Raw genomic sequence first — 16,031 nt, forward strand, 5'->3', positions numbered from 1 at the left:
ATAAAATGAACAGCCAGTGAAGAGATCCAAAGGGTGGGGTCTGAGAAGGTCCAGAGTGCACGAGCTTCTGTCCCTATAGAGTTGCAGTCTGTCACTCTCCCAGTGTGGATATATTTGACAACCTGGAAGCTCTACATACTACTGGGATTTTTGTGGAGGCTTCCCCATGTAGGCATTATCAATTAATATCTCCGTTTCCTGCCCTCTTCCCCCTCAGGAGGATGGGAGACAGAGATGAAGATTCCAAGCTTCTAATGATGACTTGGTCTTCCTGGTGTCCAGCCCCCATTTAGAAACCCTCCAGAGTTGCCTCATCAGAACAAAATATGTTCTTACATGCTTCTCACTTAGGAATTTATAAGAGTTTAGGAGCTCTGTGGACATCAAAGACAAATATTAGAACAAAAAAATGCCCATGACTTAGAAAATTACAAGTGTTAGCAGCTCCATGCAGGAAACTGGGATAGAGATCAATATATATATTTTCTATATCTCACTGTATATATAAGCACTGTGGAAAAACAGAAAGCAAGAAGATAGGAAGTATGCATATGTATATTTGTGTGAATGCACACATGCATGGGTGCGTGTGTGTAACAGGCTTCAGTTCTACAGATGCGGTGGTCAGGGAAGACCTCACTAACCAGGTGACATATAAGTGAAGACCTGGGGGAAGTGAGGGAGTGAGCCACAAGGACATTCAAGGGAAAATGAGTCTTGGCAGAGAAATCAGTAAGTACACTGACTCTGAAGTGGGAGTGAATCTGTGTATAGATACCGAGCTGAGCCAGTGTGGTCAGAATGGAGGAAACAAGGAAGAAAGTAACAGATGAAGTCAGAAGTTCCTGATGGGTAGAGGTGGGAGGAGGTTGGTGAGAAAATTTGTAGGTCTTCATAGGTTGTTGTAAGGCCTTTGGCTTTTACTCAGAGGGAGATGGGAAACTGTAGAGGATTCTGAGCAGAAATGTGACATCATCTGACCTAGCTTTTAAAGGTACCACTCTGGCTCCTGGTTGAGAATATACCTCAGAGAGTCAAGGGTAGAAACAGACCATTTGGGAGCATTAGAAAGGCATTTACGTCAGCACCAAACTTATATGACTAATTTTAGAGAAGAAATCAATTTGTCTTCTTGTCTTGGTAGACCTATCAAGTTTTTGTCCCATTTTATCTCATCTCTGAGTTTTTTTCTGAGGACCATTCTTTAGCACTTTTATCATCTATAATACCTTATTATGCCTTGGTTTTAACACTTAAATATTGTATTATTTTGGTATAAGTGCTCATTCACCAACCAGATTGTAAAAGTGGGATTGTCTCATTCTTTTTTATATCTGTAATGCTTTATGTAGTACCAAATATATAGTAGATATTTGATAAACACTTATTGAATACATGCATAAATGATAAAAATAAATAATGCATGAAAGAAGTGTGTTGTATGTTTTCATTCTCAAATTTTTGGAATACGATAAATACCTCCAGATTTAGCTCAGTTATCTCTTCCTGGAATTCACTATCTTGAAAAGGAAATCTGAGATCAAAGCTTTGCTAACAGTGCTGAGATTGGACTACTGATTTTTTTAATTTGTGGCAACAGAACTTCAAACACCCCCACTCCCAAATGAAGTATGGCTTGTTAATATTAGGAGTGGACGGAAGAGCATCCACCTACACCTACAATGTTTAGAATCCAATGTAATCCCTCCTTTTATTTAATCTGTGTAGGCCAACAGCAAGAGGATTTACAGACAGCATAAACCGTCTGCAGAGACTGCTCTGTTAAAGACATCAGCAGGTGTTTAATACATAAGAGCACTTGGCATTTCGACCAGTTAATTTGAACTCGGTCGCTAACTAGCCATGTGACCTTGAGCAAGTACTTCAACTACATAGGGTCTTGTTTCACATCTATAAAATTGGGTGTTAGTGTAGGAAATCCCTGAGTTCATTTCTAGGTCTAAATTCTATAGGTCTTCAAATGCCTAAGAACTAGTTTAAGAAATTATCTTCTTACACATTTCATGTCTTGTTTTTGCTTTTCCAGGGGTTTCTTCTTCTGACTCAGAAGGGGACCCTAACAAGGAAGAGATGAGTCGGTAATTCTAATTTTCTATCTTATAGTTTTAGCATCCTCAGATCCTAAGAAACCTACTAATTGGTTTAGTAGAACTTAAAGAGGGTGGTTCCAGGATATGACACCAAAAAATATATATTGGGGGGATTTGGAAAGATTTAAGTCTTGCCTAGTAGGTGAATTTTAATATTCCCAAAATTTTAAGAATGAGGTATCACGTATGAAATATCATCATACTTATATCTACAGAGTAAATAACAAATAGTGCAGCACTTCAAAAAAGTCATGTTTTCTGACTAAATAGTAGTATGTACAAGGACACAAAACTTGGTTATCCTAAATTATACAAGTGAGTGATCTGAGTAAGTCATAACTTTTTTGCTAAACAATTATTCTCAGTACTAAACAGTTACATCCATCCATTCCTTACTTTCCCCAACCATCCTTGAAGCACCTACTCTACACCAGGGACATCATTAGACATAATGGGTAATAAGAAAAATCAGATGCTTCCTACCTTTGAGAGACTCACTATGAACTAGAGAGAAATGCATAGCAAATATAGCAAGATATGTATGCCAAGCATGTAGACAGTAAGGGAAATAAAGTATAGTAGACTGTAATATTACCATGGGCAGGATCTTTAGGACTTGGCACAAAGGACTACTAATTCATTGGGGTGGAAAGAGAGATCAGGAAAGGCTTCACAGAGTTGGTGACTTTTTAGCTGAGTCTTAAAAGAACATTAGGTGGACACCCCCAAACAAGGAAGGAAAGAGCATTTTTAGGCAGAGGAAGTTTATACAAGAAGGCATGGGACCTGAAAACAGATGCAATAGCCATTCCTTGAGATTACCCAATAAAAAAAAAATTTTTTTTAAAAAGAGATTACCCAAAACAAAAGGTTTGGAAGGCTGGTTATAGTTGTTAGCTGTGTTTGTAAATTCTGTCCTTCCCTACTGAGGGGAAGTTCCTTAAGGGCATTTCTGCCCCTAGAAATCATGTCTTATTCTTTGAAATCCCTTGTATATGCTTCCTTTGGAATAAATTTTTATTTATACTTTTATACTTTTATTTATACTTTTAGCTTTTGTGCAGATATGACAATTCATAACCAGATTGAATAATTTCTCTCCTTTAACTCTCTCCCTTAACATTCTTGTGGCTTTGGTTCAATTCCTCTTTCTTTCCTGCCTCTTTATGCCAGTTACCTCCTTACAGTTGCTCCAACCCTTTTCTTTTTTTTACAGTCTCCAAACTACAACCAGTTATTCTCTAAAAGATAATTCTGATCCTATCATTTTCTTGACTTAAAAAAAGTATTTTCTATGGGAAAATAAAAAACAAGCACAAAATGAAAAACATTAAGAAAAATCTGATATGACATACAAAGCCTGATTCAGTAGAATAGCAACCAGGATTTCCTGCCCCCTCCTCCTCCATTCTGCTGCCTCAGGCTCTCTGTATTGCTCCCATCTCACTCAAACAATGTACAGTTTCTTTTTAACCCTTTGTTCAAGCTGTTCACCTTGCTAGTAATGCCCTATCTCCTCTACCTGGAAAAGTCCTATGTATCCTTCAAGACCCAGTCAAGTTCATTCATAAATTCCTTCTCCATTACACATTCATCACTTCTTCCTTAAGGCTCTCATAACATGGTATACAAGGTTAATGGGTAGGAATTTTGATATACAAATTTAAATAAGCAAGAAATAGCTCGTTTGATTATTTTCTTTAAATCTACTTTTTGTAGTTAGGATTTAGCTTCAGTTCTGTGTAATAGACCCCCAGAATAACAGCAACTTCAATAAAACAGATATTTATTTCCCATTTACATACACAAATGGATTTCTCTGGCAGAATGGCTCCACATTTCATTGGGCTCTAGTTGGCTTCCAACTGAAGAGTAGCCTTATCTGAGTCTCAGATTGGAAGGAGTTAAAGACATCCTCTGCCCGCCCCCCCCATTTTAAGGTCATCTCTCTCAGATCACATACATCACTATCCTTCATATTCTATAACCAGAGAGTAGTCATCTGGCCACACCCATCTTATGGAATGTTTGGAAATGCAGTCTTTATTTGGAATAGCCATGTAAAGAAATCAGGAATTCTGTTACTGTAGAAGAAGAAAACAGATGCTAAGGGACACTGATAGCTTTGGTGTCACTACATGATTCTGCTTCTGAGACCCATCCTTCCTGGCTGGAAAGAGTTCAGTCAGTCACTGTTGGGCACCTCTTTCTCCCTCCATGGCTGTTCAAAGATGACAGATATAGATATAGACACATAGTATTTGGCATTAAACACTGCTCTAAGCATCTTACATGAATTACTTTATTTAACCCTCACAAAAACCCTCTGAAGAATCATTATTTCCCCATTTTATTTATTTTTTTTTTTGTTTTAGAGACAGAGAGTGTGTGAACAAGGGAGGGGCAGAGGGAGAGGTAGAGAGAGAGAATCTTTAGCAGGCTCCACACCCAGCCCCAATGTGGAGCCCTACTCAGGGCTCAATCTCATGACCATGAGATCATGACCTGAGCCAAAACCAAGAGTCGGATGCTTAACCAACTCAGCCCTCCAGGAGCCCTTTATTTCTCCATTTTAGAGATGAGGCAGAAGAAAACAACATTTGGACAAAAGGGAAGCCCATCCTGTCATTGGTTATCTGTCCCTACAGGATATGGGTGGGAGGCCTATGTCCCAGACCTCAAGATCCCTTCAAGTCCAGCATTTTTTTTTCTTCCTGACATGCTAGGGTACTGATATTTTTAGAAAGAATGGGATCCCTTTAACCAGAAGGGTTGCCCTCCCCTCTTGACTTCGATTCTCCCTTTTATCAGGTTCTCTGGCAATATCCTCAAACTTCTCTCTTCTCCACAGCAAAACTAATCTCCCCTCCACAGTCTTCTCATGAATACTTCCTGCCCTTCAAATAAGCTCTTTAATTTAATTTGTGTAAACTTGAAGAGCTTGTTGACTCGGGCTATTTCTGCTTTCTGCCATGCCAAAATCCCAGAAGCAAAGGTTTATAAAGCTTGGCCTCTTCTCAGAATGGAAGGCAGAGGGAAAACACAGAGGACAACAACAACAAAAATCTCACAAAAATTATCTTCTGCACATGCTCTGTCATAGCACTTGCCTTGAATCTCAGTTATGAATATGCTTAAGTCCCCAACTGAGAATAACTAACTCAAGGACAAGAGTGGCATTTTGTCATCTTCCTGCTTGCATTGCCTCTCAAATAATGTAGAAAAGAGGTGTGTTTGTAGAATACTGTTGAACAAAGATTTTTATTATATCTAACTGTAAGAAGTGATGACATTACTAGCTTTTCTGAAAGAATTTTTACAGTGATAGTTCTGTTTTAAAATCTATATTTTAATCATTTCTCAGAATCCAGAAGCCAAAAGAGGTGTCATCCACTCCCACTACTTCTGCAACCATTCCTACAGCAATACCCCAAGCCCAGCATGTGGTGGCCCAGCCCAGCGTGTCAACCATCCAACAGGTAGAAGAGTCTAAGTGAAACACAAGTGCCATGGACTTATGGGAAGACACTGTGGCCATGCCTATCTTGTAAAGCATGATTGTGTTCTCCTCCGTTGTGACTTCATAATGACTTTGAGCAACATGCTTCCATGGTCATGATAATCGTTTTGTACTTCTGATGTAGCATATCAGCACTTCATATTGTTTTGGGAACATATTCTCTAGCTTCATAGGCAAGTTTCACAGGGAAAAAAATGCCTTATAAATTAGTCTGATATTCCAGCATAACGAAGAGGTTTGATTACATATACAAAATTGCTGCCAGCTCTCACACTGGCCCAGTCAGGATGCTCTATATCATGAAACTCAGTTTCATGGAGCTGAAGATAATTCTAGTTTCTAAGATAAAACAACCATGAAATGATATTTCAGAAAGCATTAAATACTCTCATCCTTCAAGTTGATGATGATGATGATGATGCTTGCTTATTGTAAAAACATTCAAAAGATATGGAAGTATAGTCAATAAAAGCCTGATCAAAGTGCTACTCCATGCCCTCATTCCTCAGAGATAACTCTGTTAAAAGTTTCTAGCAGATAGTTTTAGACATTTTCTATGCATGTATATGAATATATATATAATACCTTAAAAATATGGAATCACAACTAATTTTAAACATACTTGTAATATGTTTTTGATGTATTTATGTATAAGTAAACATATTGATCTATAGCTTTAAGAGAATTAAACAGTTTTTTATTTAACCCATTTAGTAATGCATAGGGGTCACATTTTAGTTCTAATCCAGTAGTTTTCAAGCTGTGATCTGGGGAGACTCAGGTTTTATGGGAACTTCCTCAGGGGTTCAGGGCTGATGATATTGCTCTATATGTTGAGGAGGTGGGGATGGGCAGCACATATTAACAACAACCATGACCTATAAAGAATGCGATCAATTCAGTATAAAATTTAAAGTCTGCGATTCATAGATTTTAAAAAAAGTCGGTCTTTTGGTTTCACACTAATTGTATACACCAAATCCTATAGATTTGTTCTATCATTATCTAGGTCTTAATTGTAGTGACAATGAATCTTTTGTCGGTTCCCTTTTAATAGTGTCAGAGCCCCACCAACTATCTACAAGGATTGGATGGAAAACCTATCATTGCAGCTCCTGTGTTTACAAAGGTAATCAAAATATTTCTTCTTTCTGTCATGGCTTTAAACATACCCCAATACCCACACAAAATTGTAGGAGCCAAGATTTACTGATGTAGCTCAGGAATTTGGTCTTTTATGAGTACAGTATAGGGTTTGGGGATTTTTGGTAGCTGTTAGTATGTCATTTGAAGTCCTAGATACCTAATAACTGTTTTGCATAATGAGAAGAATGTCTTCCCCATACACCACATGAATCTCTAAGGCCACTTATTGCTGTTAAAGGCAACAGCCGCAATAGGGATCAGCTGATAAATTTCTAGCCCCTTACTACTCCAAAGGTTTCTCTGGACTTTGAGAAGAATCAGGTTGCAGGTAAATGTCTTTAGTGTTCAAGGAGATGGACATAAATGCCCTTAGGAGGCTTAACATAAAGAATCACACAAGGACAAAGAGTTTTCTTTTTCTATTCCATTGTATCAACTATTGAAGTGGCACCAAATTCTGAGTCTTATATTTAGTCTTTGTATTTAGAACTAGAAATTTTACTCAAGCACCTTCATTTACAAATGAAAACACAAGGAAGGGCCAGAGACATCCACTAGTTTATCCATGGTCCAAAACTAGTTAGTGGCAGTATCCAGACTAGAAACAAGTTGTCCTAATTCTCAGTCTATTATTCCTTCCTTTATGTAATATAGACTTTATTGCCAAGACAATAAATTTAAAGGTGAAAATTGAATCATATTTTATTTTTTTTGTATTATGAAGACCACATGGATGGAGTCTATGCCTGGATTTATAGTTTATTGTTTGTATGAATGCCAAACTTAAGCCCAAAGAGATTTTGTCCTCTTAGAGGTATGCTTTAGTTTGGAGCAATCAGGGTTCTTTGACCTGCAAAGGACATTTGCAGTGTTTATAGACATTGTTGGTTGTCACTGGAAGATTGTGCTGTTGGCATCCAGAAATGCTGCTGAACCTCATACAATACATAGAATGACAGCCCCATGTGGGGTGTCCTGATCAGGTGGGGGTGCCTGCTGGGTGGTGGAAGAACTCCCCTAAGGCAGAACAAAGAAGATAAGAGTATGTTGAAAACACTGCAAGGCAGCTGCAGGCCCAACAGCAAAGGAAGACTGTCTGCCATGAGGCTGGGGTGAGGGGCCATAGCTACATATAGGGCAGAGTAGGGTGTAGGGGACATATGGAATTCTCCCTTTTTTGGTAATTCTTAGGAACTGTACCTGGTTAGTAAGTAGCCCATTGGTCATTTAGGGACTATGGTTTAATGGGTCTGTTCGCATTAAGCTTGGTAGTTGCTGTGGGCCTTTTTTCTCAAGTTTCCATTGCTCAAGTCTGTTACCTAGAAGCAGCCTCTACACCACGCATAGCAAAGAATTATCCAGTCCAAATTATCAGTAGTCCTGACACTGATAGATGATGGTCAAGCACAAAATGGCATATTTTCCAATGAGTATTGATCCTAAAGGAAGAGCTAAATGCACAACTTCCACAGAAACATCAGTTTTAGGAGAGTTCCATCCTATTAACTCATCCAAGATGGTTTCCCAAAATCAAACAGTCAAGAATGAGACATGGGGTGCCTGGGTGGCTCAGTCGATTAAGCCTCCAACTTCAGCTCAGGTCAGATCTCATGTTCATGGGTTCAAGCCCCACATCAGGCTCTGTGCTGACAGCTCAGAGCCTGGAACCAGCTTCTGGTCTGTGTCTCTTCTCTCTCTGCCCCTCCCCTTCTCATGCTCTGTGTCTCTCTCTGTATCAAAAATAAATAAAATATTTAAAAATTTTTAATAAAAGAGTGAGACATGTTTATCCATATCCATATCAATTGAGCAGACAGTCTTATGTGAAGCAAGATCTCTCTCAATTTTTCAGGTTCTTTTCTTGTAATCTCCTTTTGGAATTTCAGCCTTGCTGTATTCAAAGACCTGGGGTAGGAAGGCAACATGTTTGTGACTTGGAGAATACAACACTGATAAAGAATTATAGGTGGACCTTTGTGGGTGTGTGTGTGTGTGTGTGTGTGTGTGTGTGTGTGTGTAACACAGCCAATAGAACTACCTCTAATTGTCTCTTACTTCACTACCAAATCACCCAGACTTAAAACAGCATAAGTGCCCAAAATCAGGACATTATTTAATTTTTTATGCCCTGTTGTGACATCCTAGAGACAGTGCTGACTCTTCAAAGGCAACTACCCACAGCACAATTTATACCCAGTCTCAGCTGAAGTCTCTTCCTTTCTCTTCTCACCACCACCTGCCCAGCCAGACACCAGACAGGTGTCCTGTGTCCTTCCACTCACTTTCAAATTTTCCCAGGTGCTCTGTCTTCCCTACATCTGATCACTTGGTGCATACCTCTGGTACAACATTTAGCACAATAATAAAGCTGTTTGCTTTTTTGTCTCTCCCAAGCACCTTGAAGGTTATTTGTAATATCTATATAGGAGTCCATAAAGGAAATAATAGATCCAAAGCTATTTTTATTTTTGTTATAGCAAGCGCAATAGGACTTTAACACTCATTCTTTACATTCAATTTTCATGTACTGGTTAAAGCCAACAGGTTTAACTGTTGTTGTGTGGTGACTCCAGTACCTCTTTCTAATTAGATTCTCTCATTGGCAGTTTTATATTTGCCTCTGACAAATAAAAATGGGAAATGAATTAATCACTAGTTACATCCTGATAAACCCATTATAACTTGAAAATATCAGAGATCAAAAATGCATTTAATACACCTAACCTACCAAACACCATAGCTTAGCCTAGCCTACACATGCTCAGGGGTGCCTGGGTGGCTCAGTTAGTTAAGCATCCAACTTCGGCTCAGGTCGTGATCTCACGGTTTGTGGGTTTGAGCCCCACATTGGGCTCTGTGCTGAGAGCTGGCTCAGAGCCTGGAGCCTGCTTCAGATTCTGTATCTCCCTCTCTCTCTGACCCTCCCCTGCTCGCACTGTCTCTCTCTGTCTCTCAAAAATAAATTTAAAAATATAAAAAACATTAAAAAATAAAAATAAATGCATGCTCAGAACATTTACATTAGCCTACAGTTGGGCCAAATCATCTAATCATCTAATATTATAAAATAAGCCTTTTTTATAATAAAATGAATAGCTCATATAATTTGAATACTATACTGAAAATGAAAACCATAGAGGTTGTATATGGGTACAGAATGGTATTATGGGTCATTTGCCCTTATGACTGCATGGCTGACTGGAAGCTGAGGCTCACTGACCCTGTCCAGAATCAGATGATCAGACCGCATGTTGCTAGGCCAGGAAAAGATCAAAATTCAAAATCTGAAGTATGGTTTCTACTGAATATGTATCACTTTTGCACCATTATGAAGTTGAAAAATCATAAGTCAAAGCATCGTAAGTCAGGAGCCATCTGTGTATGCTCTTTGTTAGATAAATCTCCAAAAACATTAGGTCCATGGTGGGAAACCAGTCCTTAGTCAAAGACCCAAATTCTGAACAGGTTTCTCAGCCCTCAGGATGTGTGCTCTTGCCTCCATAAATGGGATCAAGATTGTTCAGACATAGGGCACAAGGATAGGCTGTGACTCAGATTCCAGAGAGACTTATCAGCAACTGTTTGCTTGCGTCAGTTTCCACCAGCGAGGGCAGAATTGAGGTCATAGTCATTGCCAGTGTCAGAAAATTTCTGAGTCAGAGCCACTGATGATGGTAATCACATGGCATGTGTCATGATAACTAATCATATGCATATGTTTGTTTGATTAGTCCTGTGTTATTTACTTCGTAAGGGACTCCTGGCTTTCCAACCCCTAGAATTCATATTCTGTACCACCCAACAAAACATGTCTTTGCCAGGAATGGCAAAAAGCCATTGAAAAGCGAAAATTAGAGAGCAGAGTTTTATTTACTTCTTTGTGTCTTCTTTGGTATAGGGAAGACCTATTATTAACATATTGTTAAAGAAGGTTAAAATGAAATGGAGGGTTTCCCAGCAAAACAGTGGTAGAGAAGCCTGGGGTCCCCTATGCTAGTTCACTGCTCTACTCATAGGAGAAAGCTATACTTTAAAATATTTTATGGAGCTAGACTATCCTCCATTTTCTATACAGTACCAAAGCCACTTCACTCTATATATGGAGGAGACAACCGGTCACACTTTTTGAGTGCAAAGGGAGGTAGATGATCAAATTAGAATCTTACTGCTGTCGTTGCTCGTGCTCCAAAAGCAGCTGCCCTGGCAGGCTTTCAAGGCTGCAGCAGCCCTGGCTCCAGCTGCTTCAGCAGTAATTTGAAGAGTGCAAGGGGGCAGGGGAAGTGAGAATTTGAAGAAGAGCACTTCATTATATAATAGCAGAAGCAAGAAAACCCTAAAATAACTGGGCCAGTGGCTGGATGCAGATTTCTAAAGATTACATGGGCCATCCCCCTCCCCAGTCCAACAATTCCAGGAACTTTTCTGATTCAACCGTTGCTCTGGGCACCGGTGCCAGTCAAGGGATAAAAGCATCCTCCATCAAATCTTTATCCATAAAAACTCCTTTGATCCAAGTCCAGGCTAAAGTACTATACACATTCACTTGCAGCCTCTCTCTCCCAAGGTGCACAAATATCAACTGGATTTAAAAAAGAATAAAATAACAGTATGAACCTTATCACTGACATCTTTTAACCAATAATGCAGATGTCCTTTCTTAAGGATGTCCCTGTATTATATTTGTGGGTATATATCTACTAAGTAGAAACTATGTCCTCTCAACTCACATGCTTGGTACAAAGCAGTCACATAGTAATATTTATTCTGTGGTGAATAACTTCTATTTCAGCTAAATAAGGAATTATTGTTTTCATTGCATTGTGGCTTCAGAGTATCTTTTAAGAGAAACGAAGAGGTGGGAAATCCAGTATCAAATGGCTGTGGAAGAAATGCTTCTCGAGGTTCTGTGTTGTCAAGTCACCCTACAAAGAATGCCTTCCAAGATGATCAGTATGGTGATGACACACAAGACAGATTTGCACTTTGAATATTGTTTACCTCAGGAGGTTATAGACCCTTAGTTCTAGTGACTTTAGTCCAAATCCATAATTCCTAGTTAAGACAAACTTAATCTTTGCTAGTTAAGGAATGTCCCATTTGTCTTATTTGTCTTCAGTGAAGTCAAAATGAATATGATCAGGCTTGTAGACATTTTGCCATTAGTAACAGCCTAAGACTAAAACTCCTGTGTTGAACAAGGCACCATCTGTACTATTTCAAATGGTGTAATTAGTTTGGACCCTGATATGAATCAGTTCCTTCTCATGAGACTTTTGTAGAAAAACACAGTTTTCATCAATAGTAACTCTCATCATCTTTCAAACTATGACTTTCAACAACTTTTTCTAAGTGGCTGGTAAGATGACCCTTGGCACTTCTCTTACCAAGTACTGATGATGTATCAGCTGGAATGAGGCTCCAGCTCATACCGCAGGCACTCGACAGGCGTATTACACACACTGGAGTATCTGAGGTATCTTGGCCGGACTCTTAAATGGAACACAGGTCTTGCCTTCAATGTCAAGTGAATAATTACAACCAATTAATGTTGACCTCAACTGAGCAATGTTTTTTCTCAAGGATGTTATTTTGCATACAGGGCTTTGGTGTAATCTCTACGGATTGAGAATTGACTGATATATCTGAACTGAACTGCAACCTCTGTAAGAACATATGGATTGACCTCATTCTTCTTAAATTCATTTAAAAAGTATGCCCTATTTTGGGTCACCTGGGTGACTCAGTCTGTTGAGTGTCCACCTTCAGCTCAGGTCATGATCTCACAATTTGTGAGTTTGAGCCCTGCATCAGGCTCACTGCTGTTAAGGCAGAGCCCGCTTGGAATCCTCTGTTTCTTTCTCTTTGTCCCTCCCATGATCACACACTCTCACTCTCAAAAATAAACATTAAAAAAAAAAGATGCCATATTTGATTTGTTTAGTCCCTTCTGCCACCACCACCTTTTTCCCCTCCAGTTTGGTTTTCTAACTTGTTTGTCTTAAGGAATGAAACTCTATTTTGTATGAATCCCACAGAGATATCTGACTGCCATTAAAGTTTTCAATAGGCCTCAAAGCTGCCATGTTAGCACAGAATTTGCTCAGATGTCAGGGTAGAGAGCATATCCACCAGCTTGCCAGGAGCACCCAACACTCCTTGACATTCCCTGATTACTAAGAATATTTCTTTCCTGAGGCACCTGGGTGGCTCAGTTGTTTAAGCGGCTGACTTTGACTCAGGTCATGATCTCACAATCTGTGGGTTTGAGCCCCATGTCGGGCTCTGTGCTGACAGCTCAGAGCCTGGAGCCTGCTTTGGATTCTGTGTCTCCCTCTGTCTCTGCCCCTCCCCCGCTCACTCTCTGTCACTCTCTCTCAAAATAGTAAAGACATTTAAAAATTTTTTTAAAAAAGAATATTTCTTTCTTGTCACTAGAAGACAGTGTTTAGGGTATGCAAAGAATAATGAGGAAGTTTTAAAATCAAATAGATCCTCATTAATTCAGAGACCCCTCTGTGCAAATCTCATCTTGAACTATTTCAGCAGTTAGGAGTACAAAAAGAACAAAACACTAATGTTGATCTATACCTCCTCCTAGCTTTCAAAATATCAATGTACCCACCTCTAAGATCATCTAATATACACTATATATAAGGTCATCTACTATACATAGCTAAAGTCGTGTGGTTATTCCCACCCCTATATTCCTTAGACAAATGCCACAAATATAATGGGACCATTCCATGCACAAACTTTCATAAATTTACATAAAACAGCTACAAATAATCACAGAATATTTATAAGAGTGAATGACAAAAGCAAAAATAAACAAATAAAACACCAACTTTCCCCTTCTCTGATGCAGGAGCCAGTATTTCCTTAATACAGACCCCCAAAATGTAATAATAGAAAGCCATGCATTATTTGTTTCCAATAGAGCTTGTGAAGGAAGTTAATCATAACCTTTCCATGTTTATAATGTTTGGGCTAACATTAAAAGCAAAAATATGCTACACACATGCCAAAGAATTTCATAATCAAATAAAGTACCAATACACAAATGGACATGTGACTTTAAGCTCGCAAATGAGTGAAATGAGTGAAAGACTGGTTATGAATGGAAAATGTGAGTTCCATTCTCCCAGGGAGTCTATTATAGAATATATTGATATGTTATCCTTCAAAGTGGTTTTGTAAACCTTTTTTCATGGATGTGTGGAAAAGCATTTAATGATGCCTTCACAAAATTACAACATTTTATTATGACATAAGACTCCACTTGTGACTACAATTTTAAAGAGATTTTCATTGTTTATATTCCTCAACAGACCATTGAAGCTAAACTGTAAAGAACACATAAGGAAAACAAGATAACAAAATGAAAGACAATTTCCAGGACTACAGCATGTAAACAAGGCAAATAGAGTCAGTAACTTGAGCCACAGAGATGTCCTACCTCATGAACAGTGACATTTTTGTGTGGAAAAATACATTGCCCCCATGCTTACTATACCTAATAAGATATTCCTGAAGATTTCTTAAACTGTCATTATTTCTGGAAAACAAACTCCTCTTGGGCATTTAAGAACAGAGGTGTTTTACCAAAATCAGCTCTTTTGCAAATCCTCAAAATATTTCACTTAGTATTTAATAAAGTTTTCTGGCACAACAACAGAGAGGAAAAGGAAGAGGATAGTGAGGGTAAAGATTCATTTGGGCTCAGATGATTGATTCTATCTTCCAAAAGAGACTCCATGAATATCCACAGAATTGTGGCTGCTAGAGATGTAGAAGAGTTGGAGAAAAACCAAATGTGAAGGCGACAATATCTTTTTCTAAAATTCAGCACTGGAATTAGATTCCAAAAATGAACACTCTTCGGTTTTAACAATATTCTTTTCATTATAGATGTTACAAAACTTATCAGCCTCTGAAGGTCAGCTGGTTGTCTTTGAATGCAGAGTCAAAGGAGCTCCATCTCCTAAAGTTGAGTGGTATAGAGAAGGGACCCTGATAGAAGATTCTCCAGATTTTAGAATTCTACAGAAAAGTAAGTTGATACTTTCAAATTATTTTTTGATAATTTTAATAAATTTATTGTATTCATTTATTTCTGTAGGTTTTTAACAACTAATTGAAATATAATCAAAAGAATAAAAGAAAAATTACTTGTGCTCATAATCCTCCAAACTAGGCCCTATTAATACTTTGTTGTGTATTCTCCAAAAATTTCTTTTTTAAAAATAAAAAAACATACACATTTTTGTAAATTGATTTTCTACTCAACATTTCATGAATATCTTTACATGTTAATAAATATACTTTCTTTTAAAAATAAATCAATATAAAAATAAATAAAATAAAATAAATCAGTATAATCAATTTTATATTATTTAATCCACTGTTGATATTTAGATTATTCAAAAATTTTTAATTTTATAAGCTGTTCCAATACATGTAACAGAAAATATTTGTGAGTATCTATAGAATAAAGAGAACTAGAATTGCTGCTATATATTCACCTTTTGTAGACTTTCAATATATTACCAAAATGCCATCCCAAAAGGTTAAACTAAATTGAGGATAATCACATAATTGATCACCTAATCTGGGATATTTTGAGTGAAAGAGGAGCATCTAGCTGGCTCAGTCAGTGGAGCCTGTGACTCTTAATCTCAGGGTTGTGTGTTCAAGTCCCATGTTGGGTGCAGAGATAACTTAAAAAATAAAATCTTTAATTTAAGAAAAAAGTGAAAGAGATTGCTCTTAATTACACAGAAATTCCAGGAATAAAACAGGCCTCTCTCAAATGTACTCAGATATGTGTTATCCTAGCCATATTTATTACAAAAAACCAGCAATATATGGGAATGTCACACCTCGGTAGCTCAGTTGTCTTCACTAACAATGAGTATTGAGTATGAAACATTTTTTTTAATCTTCACTAATTTTATAGACCCAAAATGGGAGGACTTGTTTTAATTTACTTCACTAATTAGATGTGGGGTGGAGCTTTTTTCATGTTTATTGGATCTTTATATTTCTTTATTTTTAAATTACCTGTTTATATCCTTTGTTTATTTTCACATTGAAGTTCTGTTCTTTTTTTTATCATAAGCATTATTTATATATTCAAGTGGTTAATTCTTCTTTTTCTTATCATGTTGTAGTTTCACCTTGACCCATTTCAGTCATAAAATACATTGAAATTTATTTGCCTTTTTGTTAATTTGTTTCTGCCTGTCACTGATGTA

The 16,031-nt window shown here is 37.8% G+C and overlaps 1 protein-coding gene across 1 annotated transcript in view; it reads left to right on the forward strand.

The window, feature by feature from the left end:
* MYPN (myopalladin) overlaps window positions 1-16,031 on the forward strand; it is an 82,758-nt gene that overhangs the window by 26,460 nt on the left and 40,267 nt on the right. The window contains 4 exon segments of the mRNA XM_029931769.1: window positions 2,048-2,099; window positions 5,476-5,590; window positions 6,689-6,760; window positions 14,686-14,827. Of these exon segments, the coding sequence (XP_029787629.1) occupies window positions 2,048-2,099; window positions 5,476-5,590; window positions 6,689-6,760; window positions 14,686-14,827 (381 nt within the window).

Source organism: Suricata suricatta, chromosome 2, assembly GCF_006229205.1.
Source record: "Suricata suricatta isolate VVHF042 chromosome 2, meerkat_22Aug2017_6uvM2_HiC, whole genome shotgun sequence".
Lineage (NCBI taxonomy): Eukaryota > Metazoa > Chordata > Mammalia > Carnivora > Herpestidae > Suricata > Suricata suricatta.